Source organism: Limulus polyphemus, unplaced genomic scaffold, assembly GCF_000517525.1.
Source record: "Limulus polyphemus unplaced genomic scaffold, Limulus_polyphemus-2.1.2 Scaffold448, whole genome shotgun sequence".
Lineage (NCBI taxonomy): Eukaryota > Metazoa > Arthropoda > Merostomata > Xiphosura > Limulidae > Limulus > Limulus polyphemus.
This window is the reverse complement of record NW_013666058.1, coordinates 216756-235076: the sequence shown is the minus strand read 5'-3', so window position 1 is coordinate 235076 and position 18321 is coordinate 216756. Positions and strand designations below refer to the sequence as shown.

At 29.0% G+C, this 18321-nt stretch overlaps 1 protein-coding gene across 1 annotated transcript in view; it reads left to right on the top strand.

The window, feature by feature from the left end:
- Positions 1 to 18114, top strand: part of LOC106458343 (HEAT repeat-containing protein 3-like) — a 72937-nt gene extending 54823 nt beyond the window's left edge. The window contains exons 6-15 of the mRNA XM_013917850.2: positions 2112 to 2255; positions 4752 to 4897; positions 7427 to 7471; positions 8289 to 8385; positions 9356 to 9450; positions 10155 to 10300; positions 11679 to 11815; positions 13697 to 13941; positions 15942 to 16115; positions 17818 to 18114. Coding sequence (XP_013773304.1) covers positions 2112 to 2255; positions 4752 to 4897; positions 7427 to 7471; positions 8289 to 8385; positions 9356 to 9450; positions 10155 to 10300; positions 11679 to 11815; positions 13697 to 13941; positions 15942 to 16115; positions 17818 to 17934 — 1346 coding nt within the window. The 3' untranslated portion in view covers positions 17935 to 18114. The remainder of the gene's footprint in view (positions 1 to 2111; positions 2256 to 4751; positions 4898 to 7426; positions 7472 to 8288; positions 8386 to 9355; positions 9451 to 10154; positions 10301 to 11678; positions 11816 to 13696; positions 13942 to 15941; positions 16116 to 17817) is intronic.
- The last annotated feature ends 207 nt before the right edge of the window (positions 18115 to 18321 follow it).

The following is an 18321-nucleotide window of genomic DNA, read 5'->3' as shown; positions in this document are numbered from 1 at the left end:
ACTAGCTGCCTTCCCTCTAGTCTTACACTGCTAAGTTAGGGACAGCTAGTGCAGATAGCCCTCGTGTAGCTTTGCGCGAAATTCAAAACAAACAAACCCTCCATATTGCATTTCATCTTTTCTTAACTGTTTACTGGTTAGTTAATTTATTCCATTTTCTGAGTGATATGGTTATTAAATCATGTTATTTATCTTCTTGACTTACCCCTTCTTCCTATGCAGTTTACATTCTGTCTACCAGTGTATTAGTTCGTTTTTGTTAATTTAGGCTTTTTACGTAATTTTTTTTACATTAGGCCTGGTTTCCATGAGTACCATAAGTATTTTACTGGATTTTTCTTTATGGGTTATATCTGTCCACTTACTACAGTTATCTTTTTAGCATCACTTAATGACACGACACACACATGCTTACACAAAATATTTGTTAACCTCATTATATTGTGTTTTAACAGGCTAATGAATAAAAAAAAAGATCAGGATTTTCACTAAAGCATCCAATCTTTTGATGTAAGTTTCCTCCACAGACTGCATGTTGATTTAAATGAATGATCAGGGGCATTACCAAAACATCAAACATTTTGATGTAAGTTTTCTCCACAAATTGTATGTTGAGTTAAACTGTGCTTCTGAGCAACTTCCACATCTTTTTATCTTCAATAAAGCAAACAGTCTAGAAACAAAGACGTGTATGCAGAAATGAGATCTAATGACTTTTCATTCTTATTCATGTTATCTTATGTTGACATGATGTCTGATAGTTAATAGAATTTAGAATGGAGTTACAAGTACACCTGATGTAGGATATTAAATTAAGATCTAAAAGAGGAAAAAAAATCATAACTGGATTCATTATTTCAAAACCTGTTAATGTTGATTGATGTCAAAATGGATTCACTGATAATGGTAATGAAAATCTACATAGAATAAGTTCACTTCAAAAATTCATCAGTAAGGTTATTTAACTCAGCTTGTGAAGTATCAGGCAGAGCAGCTTCATGGTGGCAAGACTTCTTTAGACAATTTTTTTATAACATTATTAAAGCTTACATTTTTCAAACAGAGCAGCTTCATGGTGGCTAGACTTGTTTAGACAGTTTTTTATAACATTATTAAAGCTTACTTTTTTCAAACAGAGCAGCTTCATGGTGGCAAGACTTCTTTAGACAATTTTTTATAACATTATTAAAGCTTACGTTTTTCAAACAGAGCAACTTCATGATGGCTAGACTTGTTTAGACAATTTTTTATAACATTATTAAAGCTTACGTTTTTCAAACAGAGCAGCTTTATGATGGCTAGACTTGTTTAGACAGTTTTTTATAACATTATTAAAGCTTACTTTTTTCAAACAGAGCAGCTTCATGGTGGCAAGACGTGTTTAGACAGTTTTTTATAACATTATTAAAGCTTACGTTTTTGTAGATATTCTAAGAAAAAATAAAAGTTGTATAAGCTTCTTAAATAGGTGTTGCATAAATAACTGGAAACTTGGTGTTCATGTTTGAAATTTCCAAATTAAGCATAATAATTATCATATTAATTTGGCAATAATGAAAGTAAAACAAGTATCAAATGTTATAAAATAATTTAAATATTTTAATTTATGCAAAGTTTCATCCTAGTGTATTTAGTCAATAATCTTATAATGCGTATGTCTACCTATGTATTCATGTATCTATTAAGCATTGATTGAAGTGACCTTTGAAAAATCAATTTGCCTACATGTGTCATCAAGAGTCAAGTTTCATAAATTTTCTATGGTGTTTCAAACCATTATACTATAAGCATAGCCCTCATTTTACATTATGAGCTTCGAACTTCTAAGTTACAGACCTTGCACAACCATCCATACATTGGGTATAATTTTCGAGTAAGAACAGTAAACATTCTGGTTCAACTTATTATCTCAAATACTAATGTGTCTGTTGTATCTCTGCTGGCCTGATGAGCCTTGGTATTGGGAAAAAGTATTCATTGACACTGGATTTTGCAGATATAGTATAGTTGACTGATATTATTATACACTCTTCTTTTGCTCATAAGCTCTTATAATTATACTTGAACAAAGGGAATTATTTTAATGATTTTTTTATTATTATTATTAATAGCCCAATGTCTTCACACTGTATCAGAAGACAACCAACAAGTCATCAGTAAACTGAATGAACCTGTAGTGTTAGATTCCATCTACTCTCTGTGTTCCACCACTGAAGAAGAGACAACCAACCTATTGCTAAAGACACTTGGTATAGGTAATATAGTGTCGAAATGGCTTTTTATATGTTTTAGTTTTGGTTAGTTAATATAGTGTCAAGATGGCTTTTTATATGTTTTTGTTATAGGTAATATAGTGTTGAGATGGCTTTTTATATGTTTTTGTTTTGGTTTATTAAGTAAAGCAAATGTTATTGAATGAGTATTTGATAATTAATAGCATATGAAACTTAATAAATAAAGCTTTTGTTATCCAAAGAAGTTTAGATTTATACTATTTAATAGTTTAACAGATTGTTGTGGAACTTTGAAATTCTTTAGTAAACCATATGAAAAATAGTATAATTTATTGATCAAACTGTATCGATTAAAAGTCTGTAAATTTGAAATTTAAACAGTAATTATACACCAACATTTTGGAAAAATTGCAAAGCTTAAAAAAAATAAAAGATAAAAATAATAAGAGTGCTTTGTAATTGTCTCTCTATGGGACAGCGATAAGTCTGTGGAACTTACAATGCTAAAATCAGGGAATTCATTCCCCTCAGTGAACACAGCAGATAGCCCATTGTGGTTTTGCTACAAAAAACACAAACATGCTTCGTAATCAGAGATTCTTCTGAAAGAAGGGAAATTGGTGTTTGTATATCATTTCAGTTTTCATTCTTTCAGAAAAATATCTGATTTCACAGGACAGTGTGGCAGCCTAGGAATTTCTACAGCCCTGGATAATATGTAATTTTTGGATTGTTAAAAAAAGGAATTTAAACAAGTTTAGACGATAACGTAAAATTAGAAAGGATTGAACCAATTTAAGTAAATTTAGAAAATATGGAAAAGATAGAAATACAAACATTTATTTTTTTATTACTTCATCCTGTAGTAAAGTATAAATCACAGGAATGTGTAGTGTTATTGAGAAATACACAGCTGGTGATGAGAGAGAGAAGATATAAAAATTTTCTAATTTAAGATTTTGTGACTAGAAAAGTGGTTGTGAAAGTTTTTCGGTGGAATTGTTTTGTAACGTGCTGTTAAATTTCCTTTTCTTTTTTAAATGAATGCTAACAACTTTCAGTCTTGTTGGTTAATATTGCTTTACTTTTTTTTTATACAATGTCAAATTGTTGTCATCTTAATATAAAAGAAAAATTATAAATAGTTTCAAAATCTGCATTCATTAATGATTGATGAATAACATCAATATATTGTTCTGTATTATAATTTAAACTTGAAAGATTTGGATCAAAATTGACAAAAAACTTAAAAATTCACTTTTCTCTGTTTTTCCATCTCTTTTAAATTTATCACAGTTTTTTTTTAATTATATGGAACAAAATCTTATTTGACAAATAAGCACTCAATTTTATTCAAAAGGGTTTAGTATAAAAGGTTTATTCTAAAATATTAGTTTGGAATGTTTTCAACCTTAATATTGTACTTTTTCCCTTAAAATTTTTTCTTCCACAAAGAGAAATTCTAGATTAATTATTAGAAATTATAATTTAGCCATTCTGTGAAAATTAGGGTAACTGAGTAAGAATGTTTTGAGGTGGTTGTTGATAGGTTTAAATAATGTATAATATATGGAAAAATAAGATTATATAAAACACTGAATTTGTATTTGTTATAAAAAAAACTTTGTACATTTGTTGAAAAATATGCTCACAATACCATACAAAAACTGTCAAGTTATTTCATTTATCAATTTGATTTTTCTTTATTCATGTTTTTCATATAAGTTTTTTATTGTTATTCTTGGTTTTCTGTACAATTACATTATGTTAGATACAAATAATTTTTTAAGTAAGATGAGCTTTACATAGTGAATTAATATTTAAATTTTTTTAAACATAAAGGTTTAGTTAAGGACATGTGTTTTGTATGTAGTCAAAGGTTTGTGGAAGAAATTAATATCTCATGAAACTTGTGTGTACTATTGGTATAAAAATTTAAACTTGCTTGTTTTAAACCTTTAAAGTATACATTGAGTGTATTTATCATCCAAAACCAAGTTTTTATAGGCTTACATATATTCATCTTGCTAAGAAATCACATAGGTTCAAAGATCAGATAAATCACAAAGGAAGAAACCCAATAACCCTAGTGCTTTAAGAAAGTATACATTTTTTTTAACCCTGAAGGGCAAAGATCAATTGTTGGAAAATGCTTTGGTTGTTGGATTTCTTGGTTTATTGTCAGTTATGTGTTACTTGTGCTTTGTGGGAATAGTAACTACCCTTGTAGGTCTGGAACAGTATTGATATATTGACTTTGCATATTGTATACATTTACATAAAGAATTTTCTTAAAGACAATAGGCCTACAGCAGATAATAGCTATTATTGCTGTTACTGCTACATAGATTGTGTAGTTGAGACAGTTGGTGCACACTCATAAAAAGGGATAAGTCTGTATTAGATATGTATGTGTATTCAACACAAAGAAGAGAGTTGAATGTGAAAAGTTAGTTTATTTTTTGTGCATGTTCTGAATTAACTATTCCTTTTTTTCCATATTATTTTTGCAAACAGGCATTATCCTGAATGTTCATTCTGGGCAACTTGTAAAATGCTCTCCAGCCACTGTTACCTTGGTGATGGAAACTTTAAACGTTACCCTAACGGCCTCAGTGCTAGAAAAAATGAAAACCTTAGTTGAGATGATTCAGTACATTAAGGTAAATATCTTACTGCTCAATTTGGTGATGTGGGTGTGATATAGACAATCAGTTTTTTCATTCTAGTTAACCCTTTATCATCCATGGAAAGGTTTTTTTTTCATTATCACAATTGGTATACGTATATATGTACACAGACGGATATGATGTCTAGCATGCATAATTATATGGGTGAAGCTGATCAAGGGTTAAAGTATATGCATCTAAATAATCAGACTTAAATATGGATTACATCTTCCAGTTTAGCTCTGTGCAGTTGCAATTTTATGTGTAATGTTATATATATAGTAGCATAGTTGTTAAAGGGGAAAAAAATAATGTTTCATAGAAATCCCTGAATCAATTACGTGATGAATGAGAAAGTTTTGGTGTGTAGATGTGTGGTTAAAAATATGATTAGTAGATAAATGGCAATATTCATAACATGAAATTTCACTTTGTACTGACAGTATGTACATTTGGTTTTATAACTGATTTTCATCAATTATCTACACAAACTGGACAAAAGCATTAATGAGGAAATGTTAAATATGTTATTAACTGTATGTGTGTGTATGTGTCAGTTTTTAAGAAGATGAATTATACACCATAAAAGTTAGGTTAAGCTGTAATATTTCTGTCTATCTAACAGTATCAGAGAATAAATAAAAGGAAGAGACAAAGCATCTTTTTATTCATTTGACTTTTATTCAGTGTTGAATTTTCTCAGAAATGTCACAAGTATTAAATAGTCCTTTAATGGTCTTGTTTAGTCATTTGTGGCTGTATTTGCCTTTTATATTATCTGAAAATAATCGGTTTTATAATTTAAAAAACATAACAATTATAATATTGGTTAATAGTGTTAAAAATGGTGACAAGAAGGCTGCTGGTAGTTAGATATTATATACTTCTGAAATCCAGTTAAAATTTGCTGCACTATTTTCTGTTTTTAATAACTTGTGATCAAGAGGATACTAACTATATAGATCAAGGCCTGGTTTCACAAAAACACATTAGAGACTTTAAGTTCTTTCCTAAGTCAATACTTAAGATGAAATTTAAGAATATTGTAAGATATATGATATTCCTTTTAAGTTTCACAAAGCTATCTTAAGAATGTCTTGCTAAGGACAAATTAAAAAGTATCTTAACGTGATTTGAGTACATGGATATTTTAATTCAAATTGAGTGATCATTTGTGTTTAATAGAATTCTTACAAAAATACCCTAATATTTCATTAATCAATTATTATTTTTAGTTTTCATAAATTCTAACAAGGTTTTTTTCTCAGAAAAAGAAATAACATTAAATTCCATAAGATATGGAGTACTTTTGCAAGAAGCAAAATGTTTCAATCTTGTGTCATAGTAGTCACTTTTCTCTCACTTTCTTTTAAGCTAATAATGTTTTACTTAAAAATAACTTTAAGTGTTGGTGTTAGTTATGTTAAAATTAGAATAATTATTCTATGCATTTTTATTTGGTAGCCATATTTAGTTCAATCTTAAGACACCTACTTACTTATATTAAAGTTGGAAAATAACTTAAGAAGCTTCTTTAGGTACGAAACGTTTTGTGAAACACTTAGGAAAGAGAACTTTCTTAAGTTATTTCTTAGGAATAACTTCTTTCCTGAGATGCTTTTGTGAAACTTGGTCCAGAGCTAATTAATAAAGCCAAGTTTATATGACAAACTAATTAGAAGTATGTAATACCATAAATCAGTCCACACCCACAAATGCTTAATGATTAGAATGCATTGAATCATCAGTTTTATTCACTTGTTGTGAGCAATATTTTAAGCCATAAATTCAGTAATATGTTAAATGATGTGATGTGTAAAAGAAAATAATTTATTGATATAAAAGCATGAACACCATAACAATTTAGGGGATATATATATTTGTAATTAACCTACTTCAGTTTTTTGTTTTTGTGCAGATAGAATTATCACAAATATTTCGAAGTGTCAACTAATTTAAATTGATCATTAATAAGTCTTGAAAAATTCATTAAACTACAAGATTTAATTGTTGTTTTGATACTTGTAACATGAGTTAGATATGGATTCAATAAAATTGCTAAGACTTTCACTTTCATTGGAAGTTTTGATAAGGTAAAAAGAACTAACAAATTTGAATTGACTATAAGGAATTATTTTATTTGGGAACCAGAATATCTTCATGTGGCAGCTTTTTGTCCAACTTCTTTTACTCTTAACCCTCATAAGACATTGCTATAAATTACCAGGCATAAACTTCTATAGTTAAATATGATTGATTATTCAAGGTGCAAACATTATATGATATACAATTTACATATTTGTTTTTAATGAATTTATCAATAATTTGCTTGGGATTTGTTTTGAAAGTAAAATTCTTTTTACATTTTTGTGTAGTTATACTTATTTTATATTAAGTCTATGGGGCAATAGATATAGTACAGAGATGTGTTTAACCATTTGTCAATGGGGCATAGGAAAAGAAAACTAATTAATTTTTTTCTACAACTTCAAATTAATAACTTTGTGTTTCATCAACATGTAGGCAGAAGATAAAAAGAAAGAAAACATAGCAGAATTAGAAAGTAAGGTAAGACAACTTTAAAAAAAAAAGCAAGAAAGAAAAAATGATGAAATTGCATCGGAAACAGAAGATTATTTTTTTAGCTGTCAAAGCTAATATTTCAGTGAGCATTACACTTCATATAAATAAACCAGTACATGCTTTAGGAGTGAACAGTTAAAAAAGAAATATATATATATATAGTATGTTCAGCAAGCAATAGGATTTCCGAGTTTACCTGCAACATAATATTTAGAAAACTACATCATCATTGATATTTGTATGCACAATTCACCCCAGAAGAAAACAATTTGATCCTCTTTTTTAATGGTGAACATCAATATGTTTGTCTGACTGACTTTAATACAGAAGGTAGTTGCATGTTTCTAATTTGTATTATTAAGAAGTCTCAGAAGTATATTTGATTTTAGTCTGTATTATTCCTTAACCACTTTCACACTAGACCTGTTGTAAACCAAAAGTGCGTACAAAAGAACTGTGATTTTTAAACATTCTTTTCTTTTTCAAATATCCAATTAGCTTACAAGAAATAATGTACATTTACATTTTAAAATTTATGAATTTCATCCATATTTCTGACAGATGTTACCAGTTTTTTCAGGATCTCATAATCATTTACTTGTAAATAAAAATAATTGGAAAACAAAATGCTCTTTGTAGAGAAAAGTTACCATTAGACTTATGTTATTTGGGCTTTGCTTCTGATATTGTTTGGATTTAATTTTGCTAGTTAGTGTTAAAAATGTATGAACAAGCATTACTAAATCAGATTTAGCTAGAATGAGTAATAATACACTTTCATTAATTGCATTCTTTCTTTAAGGAAACCTTGTTGACTACATGTGCCAGAGAACTTCAAGATATATTAATAGCCAAACAGATTGCCTTAGAGATTTTAACAAACATTCTGTGCTCAGAAGGTAATTACAGTATTAACTTCGTCATCTGTGTACTGAAAATTTTTATTTTTTTCCCCAAATCTAGTTTAATAGAAATTAGTTTGTTCTTGGTGTTAAAGTCCATGTACTAAAATGAAAACTTGATACTTGGTTTTACTAAACTACACTTAATACATGTGTGATTATTAGCTTCAAGAAATTGATCTAAATCACTTTTTTATTTTTAGTTTGAGGTTTGAAACATAGATTTTTTTTGGTTGCCATTGTTTAAGTATCCTGAACTGTTAATGAAGAATGTAGTTCCACCTTTTGTGAACATATTGTGATAGAATTCTCAAAGCAAGTAAATAATAAAACACTAAAAAATAGTGTTTTATGGAGCTGAAATGTACTGTTATCAGCTTACTACAGCATACACTAAATGTTCCATGACAAACATAGAAAATACTTTTTCAAGAAAATTTTTAATTCCATCTTTTGCCCCTATAAAATAAAACCACTAATTTAGACATATGATTCCTAATAAGTTATAACTGTTCAATTGATATAGACCTGGCATGGCCTGGTGGTTGTGGTACTAAACTTGCAGTCTGTGGGTTATGAAATCGAAACTGGGCACCAAACATGCTCACCTTTTTAGGTGTGGGACCATTATGATGTGATGGTGAGTCTAACATTTTGCTGGTAAAGATTACCCCAAAAGTTGATAGTGGGAGTGGGTGCTGCTGGCTATTTGCCTTCCCTGTAATCGGTAGTTGAAAATTAGGGCCAGTGCTAGATGATTTTATTAGCTTTGCTATACACAAACAAACACTAAATTGATATAACATGCTACTTGGAGGAAAAAATATAACTATCATTAATTATATGTCATAGCAAACATATTGAAGTAGAAAAAAGTTCGATTTAGCTTTATTGATACTTTCAATATTCCACCTGACAAAACCTCATATTTATGATGTTTAATTATTATTATTTGGTATGCAAACAGATGGAGATGACTGGGAAGATGTAGGAAGCAGTGACACTAGTGAAGAGATGATATTGGATATAAGCATGGAAGAAGACAATGCAGCAGATGAAAAGGTCTGATGTATTTGATTCTTTCACACATTATCTACTAATAGTTTGGATATAAGGATCGGAAATCTGCTGCAGCTTTTAATTGGATAATTTTTAAGATATATTCGGAAAAAAATTTGAGTGTGGTAACGTATTTATTTAATCAGTTTTTCATATGAAAAGGATTGTGTTCTGCTGAGAGCTTTGGATTAATTATTAAGGTTAATTTGCACTCATTTTCTTCTTTTTTTTTTGGGCCAAACTGGTCAAAAACCAATATAGAAAATTTAACATGCGGTTTTAGTCACAGGTTTAAAGTCAGGCAACAGTCTTCTGATGGTCAATGTACATATTTACATGTAACAATTACTAGGAGTAAATGTATTTTTTATGTAATAATGTTTTGAGATCTGGGTGTATCATGACAGAGTAGCCCAAGAGTTTTTGGTGGGTGCTGTTGATGAGTTGCCTGCCATTTAGTCTATCAATTCAAAATTAGAGACAGCTACACACATATAGCCAACCATTTGTGTGAACATTCTGAAACAAACCATCATCATAAAAATTCACTTTTCTGAGGGTGACATTTTTTTGGTAATTTTCTATTTTACTTATAATTAAAGTCAAATTAGTTATTTGATTTTATGTAATCAATTTTGATGAATTTTTAAATGAATAATGTGAAGTTGCCAATGTCATTTATTAACTTTGTGTTTTTTGCTTGTTAGTTTCCTGCTACTATTCCGTGTGAAGTCCACGAAGCACTGGTCTCACAGGACTTGGTGAATAAGGTGTTAGATCACACAAATGTTTTAGATGAAGAAATACCATCTGTGTTAGAAAAACATAAAGAAGGACAGAATATACTAAAAAGGTAAAAGTCGTTAGTTTCAAAACAATACACTAATTAAAGTTTAAACCATACCCTATATCTTATCCTGTGGAGAAGTGAAATCATTAAGATTTTCCCAGAAAAGACACTGGTATTAGACGTTTTATTCAATCAAAGAGGAAATACAGTGTAGGATATAAAGTACATAGAGCTATAATTTTTTCTCTATCCAGGTTCAGTAAATGAAAATATAGGAAATCGGTTAATTTAACAGGTTTTAAATACAAGTTTACTGATCATTTTGTTTCATGGATAAACCAACTTTGAAGGGGAAGACAATAGTTTATAAACGTAATCTTATGCTTAGAACTCATAAAGAGTAAATTAAAAATTTTTCACAGCATAGGCTCTGTTTAGAAAATAAACTAGAGAAAGATTTGAATTTAATCACCTAAAAAGTTTAGGAAGCGCACACACTCACTGAATTATGTAGCTTAGGATGTAAGAGATTGTACATGTAGAATTAATACTGATAACTTTATGACATTTAGATAAATGGTGAAAATGTAATTTAAGCATTATGGTAACCACAAAAAAAAAGGTAATTGTAAAATAACTTCCCACATTAATTAACCAAATTTTAAGCATATGAACTAGTAATTTTTACCCAGATATGAAGTATAATATATATATGTTTTATACCTATTTTATTCATTAATTTTTTAAAAATAAATAATAAAACAAATGATCAAAATCTCATTTTATTTTCTGTAAAAGTAAACCACCTTACATAATTTTAGATGTAGATGAATTCACATGCCAATTGATGCTGCTGAGACAAAAAATTCTTTACCAAATTATCAACTTTTATAAAGCTTATGTAATTAGCTTAAAAAAAACAACTGCTTAAACTTAATATACTACTTTTAAAACAAAATTGGAAATACCTGATTGAATTAAGAATTAATAATCATCCCCAGTATATTAAGGTCAATGTTAAATACGAACTGGTAATTATTTAAATATAATGTAAAAACTATTGTATGTTATCTTAGATTATGAAGCAAATACTCTTTGTTTGTTTTTTCAAATTAAAAAATAGCATAAATATGCTGACAAACTAATCTTATTGCCCTCAAAATCTACTTAATATGAATTTATACATAGTCCAGTATTGTTAATTCTACATTTTTGTTAAACAGAAACACATGGTTACTTTCTCTGATCTAAGAAATTTCATTGTTAAATAAAAATCTAAGATTTTAGCAGAATATTTAGATCATGTTATATCTGTGAACAAAATAAGTACATTATTTATTGTTATGTATTTATGAAAAAGCTCTAGAGTTATTATGATTTGCTGTTTTTTATGAGAATAGTGTTATCTGTATTGACTAGTGTTTTTTTTTTCGTATTACAGAGTGAAAACAGTTAGATGCCGTGCCTTCTTATGCATCAATAATCTTGCTCAAGGACTGGACAAAGAGGATTTGGGAAGTTCCACAAATCTCTACAATATGTGGATTCACCTAGCACAGCTAGCCTTTAAACAAACTGGTAATACCAAATAATTCTAATTGCAGAAACTTTTTAGTATTAGGTAGTAGCAGAAGTTATAATAAACATAAGGCACCGTATTGTACTTTCCTAGGAAAAGAAAAGTTTCTTCAAGCAAGGCTTACATAAGTCCTTGTTTTGGAACTCATATTTTGGAAAAAAATAAGAAAATGTAGAGTGTTAAATTTTTGTTTATTTTAACAAAATGTATATCTTGTATCTCTTTGAACGTCAATGATATGCTATTTTTTCTCAAAGGCAGTGGTGATAAACAGTGAAGTTATGAACAGTAATTATACTAAAAAAAGGTAAACAGAAAGAATCAAGAAAATTGTATTTAATAATTCTATGAATTTGCATGTTTTAGAAACAATCATGAAGTAGTCTGAAATTTAAAAAAAAAGCTCATATTATGAGCTATCTTTGTAAAAAAAAAAAGGTATCCATTGTTTTAGAAATCATTAAAAACTAATTATTTGATAAATTATTTATGAAAGATGCATTACATATTCAATACAGTTTATCACTTAACAAACATTACTCAACTTTTTTGTTCCTTTTTCATGCTGCTGAGAAAAGAACACAAGTGACTGACTGCTTAAAATGTATAAAATATTCTACCATTTGTTAGTTACCACAAAAACACATCTTTATAGAATCAATCCTGTTAGAAACGTGAGTCAGCTAGAATGGGAAGCAATGGGATTTGGTTCCCAAAGTATGAAATTGATCTTGATGTACAGAACTGCTGTGATGAGAAATTTTTCTAAAAGCCTGTCTTTATCAAATGTGAATTAAAACAATAGCAAAGAAATCTCAAGTATTTGAAACATAATATAAAGTAGAATTTAAACTGAAAGTTGACAAAATGAATTGAGCAGTTTAAAAAGGTAGAAGTAGAGGAACACATGGATCTACGTACTAAATTAATACCATTTTACTCAGATAAAATACAGTTTTGCAAGAATCTTTTTATTATAAACATGTGGAAGTTCTGTCAAAATTTATAATATTTGAGGGATTAGCAAATATAATGTTGTTGGAACTCTACTATTATCCACTCTTCTGATTCTTAAATCTCTAATGTACTAGATACAGAATGCATTGTTAACCCATTGACTGCAACTGCTCTAACTGTGGGGAATTTTTGCAAGCCATACATTGTATATGGCACACTTGCATTCAACTGCCAGAGGCTGACCATACCCTATACAGCAAATCAGCTTTTAATGGGTTAATAAATGCGATAGACGTAATCCTAATGCCTAATGACAAGTAAATTAATTTTAACAATTTTTTTAAAAATCAATCATAGATTACTATAAGTAAAATAATAATTACATTCACAGGTCAAAATGCATAGTGTAATAAATATATAGATTATCTTTTGGAGATCAATGTTTTATTGGTAATGACTGAAATTAACTTAGCCTAAAACCTACAGCTTTTAAAGTCTAAACAGTGATGTCATCACAGTGGAAATAAATGGAGACTGAAATATATGTTCTAGAATAGACAGCAACAATAAGAACAGGCTAAAACACTTAAGATTATGATTTTTGGAGGGTTAAATAACTGAACATTTTGTAGCTTCAAACTAAAACTTTTCTGTTATAATCTCTGTATTTTATCTTAATAGAGAACTAAAATACTTGAGCTTCTTGCAGTAGCAATAGATACAAGCTAAAACTAAAAGGTATCAATCATAAACTTTTAATTTCTTTATCTAAAGATCTGAACATTTCAATGAAGAAGCAAACTCACAATCAAATGCATCACTTAATCCCAATCACTGTATGTTAGGTAGAAGAATTAGTAATTTTCCAAACCTCAAGGTTTTGGCTGGAAGAAAGCATAATACTTATATGACTTCCATTCTAGATCCAAAAGATTGTGAACTTCTTGAAGCAGCAACAAGCGCAGTCCGAGGAATTTTACAAAAGCTGGGAGAATCTGGAGCTTCAACGCTGTTCCAACAGACCACACTACCAGACTTGCAGCTACTTTTTGAGTTTGGAAGACAATGTACTGATACTAGTATTTTAGTGAATTTGGTTCGAATTGTTGGAACGCTAGGCTGTTTGCTTGGTACAGTACCAGAAGATGGAACAAAGCTTCTAACTAAAGTAAGAAATTTAAAAAGATGTTAATTAAAACATTTTAATGGTGGTTATGGCAATTGACTTTATATTAGTAATAGTAACATACTTAGACAAAAGTTAAATCCTGTTATTATAAACATTTTAACTGAACAACATTTTAATTTCAAAACTATATTTCTGACAGGCTTATATACCATAATTTTAAAGCATATCTTACCGATTTGGATTATAGAAATACACAAATAGTCACTTGTTATAAATTTTTTCATTCAGAATACAAAAGTCCCCATTTTAGATAAATTTTTTCTATGAGTTTACATGATATTTTTATTCTGTAGTATATGAATAAAAAGTAAATAGACCATCAGTTGTGCAGTTCACTTTACAGATATTATCTGTAACACTTTCATTCTGATTTATGCTTATTTACTTGTTAGTGTGTGTACTAAAACATGAATATATTTGAATTATTTCTTTCTTTTATATAGTTAAAATAGCATATTTCTTAAAGATAATTTTTTTATAACATGAATAATATTCATAACTTTATAAAACTTAGTTTGTTAAATAAAGAGTAAGTTCTGTATTTAGCTCATAGATTTACTTGTATGTTAACCCATTGATTATCTATTGGGTACATGTGGACCTCATCACAATTTTAAAGATAGCTTTTTAAATGTTTTATGCAAAGAAATTGCTTGTGAGATACAAAATTCTTAATAATAAGTAAAGCACCCAAAATATTTAGATGTTATTGTAATTAGGCCTGTTTCTTACTCCTGGGTTTCCTGTTTATTTTATAAAGAAATTGAATAATTTCATTCAGTTTTTATCACTTTTTTATCCTGAATGTTTTGATAGGCAAAAACTTAGTTGCTCAGTATCATGCAATATGTAGACCCATCAGTAGTGAACAGTACCTTAAACAAATTGGTAATTTGGGGGTTTAGTAAAAGAGAGAGAAAAATTCTAATGATATAAAACTCTGTTTTATAAACTTGATATTTACTGTTATGTTTTACTTTTTTATTTTAAATATCCTTCGCTTTGAATTTTGTATTTATTGCTGGAGTTGAAGTAAAATTTCTCCAAGGTAGCGGTGTTGTAGATTGAATATTTATTGGGCTTCAATAATTGTATTATAGTTTCTTGTGTGTTTTATTCAGGAAATCTTTTTTTTTTGGTTCAATCAATGGTTTAAACATCATTATTGAGTTCTTGTGAATGTTATCGTATTTCCTCTAACCTGAAAGATTTCTTACATTATACTGAATATATTTGTATGCCTAGTTATTCACTGTCATAAATGTGTTCTCTCTCTTTATTGCATTATTTGTTTTTTGACACATCTTTGCTTCTTCTTCTTTCTTTTTTTTTTTTTTTGTTATTTTGTTCATCAGTGTTTTGTGTATTCTCGTATCTTCACTCTTAGACAAATTTTATATCAAACAGTTCTTTCTCTTCTCATTCCAATTGTAATTATTTTGTTCATTATTAAAAAATATTGAGGTGAGTACTCCCCACTTTTTAATTGTTATTTAACCCTTTGACTGTGGCTACTTTCTATGCTCACGAAATTTTTGTGAGTCGTACACTGTGTGCAGCACACTTGCATTCAACTGCTGGAGGCAGACCATGCCTTATATAGTGAATCAGCAGTCAATATGTTAAGGTATATTACACCTAAAAGTGTTGTTTTTCTAAAGTGTACTCTTTTTTTTGCTTTTTACATCTGGTGAGTGTATTTTAACCCAACATATTGGGCTAGTTTGTATCTTTTTATTTATAATAGAACAATGGCAACTTAAGAATACACAAAATAAATTAATATTATTATTATTGTTTTAGATAAAGTTAATATAATCACATTAAGTCAAATAATTTTTAAATTAACTATGCTTCTTCCAGTTTTCACTGAACTAAGTTATAAACCCTACTTAAGAAATCTGTTTAAAAAGTTGACTAAAAGTGAGTTTTGGTTATAATTTTATTTGTTGTAATTTAGAATAGTATTTTCTTTCTAGAATGTTGGGTTGTACCTTCTAGAAATCATTCACAGAGATTCAGGTCTCAGGACTACAGCAGAAGCTTTGGATGCAATATTAGATGTGTTTGGTGAAGACCATTTAGACCCAATGGCACAAGAAATTGGTTTGGTTGACAAACTCAGACAGTTTCTTCCTATGTTAATAGCTAAGGTAAGATATTTTCATAAATTAATTAATGAAAGCAATTAAGTGTTTTAAGTGCTTCATACCTAAACAGTGTAGCTCTTAACAGATTTTTAAGAAGTATTCACATATATACTCTAATGTTTTCAGAATTTTTATAAAAATTTATAATTTTCCTCTCCATTTCAAAATCTCCACTTTTGCAGATTGCGAGTCAAGTGCCCAAACCACCAGGCTATGCTAGGCCCCCCCCAGGCCGTAGATTCAAATCCCTATCACCAAACATGCTTGCTTTTTCATCAGCAGGGGCATTATAATGTGACGCTCTGTCCCACTATTCGTTGGTAAAAGAGTAACCCGAGAGCTGTCATTGGATGGTGTTGACTATAGCTGCCTTCTCTCTAATCTATCACTTCAAAATTAGGGACTGCTAGTGAAGACTGCCTTTGAGTAGCCTTGCACTAAATTTGAAACAAATAAACAAACATATTTTTCACAAAATTTCTATGAATCTATATTTTTATGGAATCTAATTTTATCTGAGGTACACACCTGAATAAAGACATACATTGATTTATCACTTCAGTAGGTAAAAATAAGCCATATATCCTTTTTCCCCAATGGAAGTTGAAAGAAATTTTATGCTCTTTTGATCTTTGCTAATAATATTCAATGCTGTAAGTTCATGCATTTCTATAATCTGACCATAGATTGGTCATTTTATTTCAAATAGTTATCTCTGTCTATCTGTCACTAAAATCTTTCAGGATGGTGAATTAATACTGTGGGTTTTTAATTTACATAAGATAGGGGGATAGAAATTTTATAGACTTTTGGACCAATGAGGGGCTTATGGACAAACTTCTAGTTCTTCAAAATAAACTACTTATTGACAGAAACACTGAGGAGACAAAAGAATGACTAAAAACAATTTGATATTTTAAACCTTGGGAGACCAGCTTGGTGATTCAGTATTCCACAATGCATGTTTTAGCTTACTTTTCGTATAAGTACCTTTAATGTCCCTATAAATCTCCATATTTTAGAGTAAGACCACCCTGTAATATAGTAGAAACCCACTTGAAGGTCTATTATTAGTGTCTTTTTTAAAAAAAAACAACCTTATTTAATGAAAATTGTTAAAGAGTAAAGATAAGCATGATGGAATATAACTGTGTTTTTAAATAACTTATTATTGTTTTTCCGTGTATAAGCTTGGATATGAAATTGGAAATAAATAAGCATATGATGAAGATTAAAGTGAAACTTAACAGTATCATTAAAAATATTGACAGTGTCGTTTTGTCCCAGTATCTTACGTCCTGTAAGACCTTAGATCAATCCTGGTAACCTTCAGTTATGGGATTTTGTCAGAAGACTCAAGTCAAATCTAATTTACTGCATTACTGACTTGAATTCATAATAATTGTTTTGCTTTTGCTATAAAAATGTTTGTATGCAATTACTAAGATTTTGTTTCTTTCAAACTTCTAAAGTTCTTATTTCCACTGAATTAAGAAATATCTTATTTTCAAAGTTACATGTGTGTGAGTCACTAACACTATAATCAGATATTTCATTTTGATGAACTGAGAAACTACTAGAGTATATGAGTAAATGAGTCAAACATATTTTCGTTTTTGTGCTGATGTATGTATCATTTTCTTGGTACATCAATGTGGAATTCATTTTATGCCATCACTGTTATATGATGTTTTTGTTTCATTAGATCAAACACCAGAAGAAATCGTTGGGAGAACATAAGCTTATTATAATGACAGCCAAAACCAATCTTGTACGGTTCATCCAGTACAAAACGAAGGGTTCACAAAATGGCCACCAATGATAATACCCCTCATTGTTTATAGTAATTTTTTGTACTCATTTACTTTTGTAAGTATTATTTTAAGGTATAATTGAAGAAATGATGGCTTAGATTTTTCAGTTTGAAGACAGGACGATTTACATACAGAATGAATTGAATCAAAAGTCTGTAAGTTTGGATGAATAAAAGCTGTCTTACAGATTTTGTGACTTTTCTTTTTTTACCACAATTTGATACTTTTTTATCAGTCATACTATTTCCCACTTAAGAAATGTCCAGAATAAAGTGTTTATATATAATTTTTTGTTGTTAAACCATATATGTATAGAAGTCTCAACACATGAATTTTACTATTAATTTTGTAAAAATGACAAGTTTAAGATGTTATTGTAAAGGTACAAATATGCA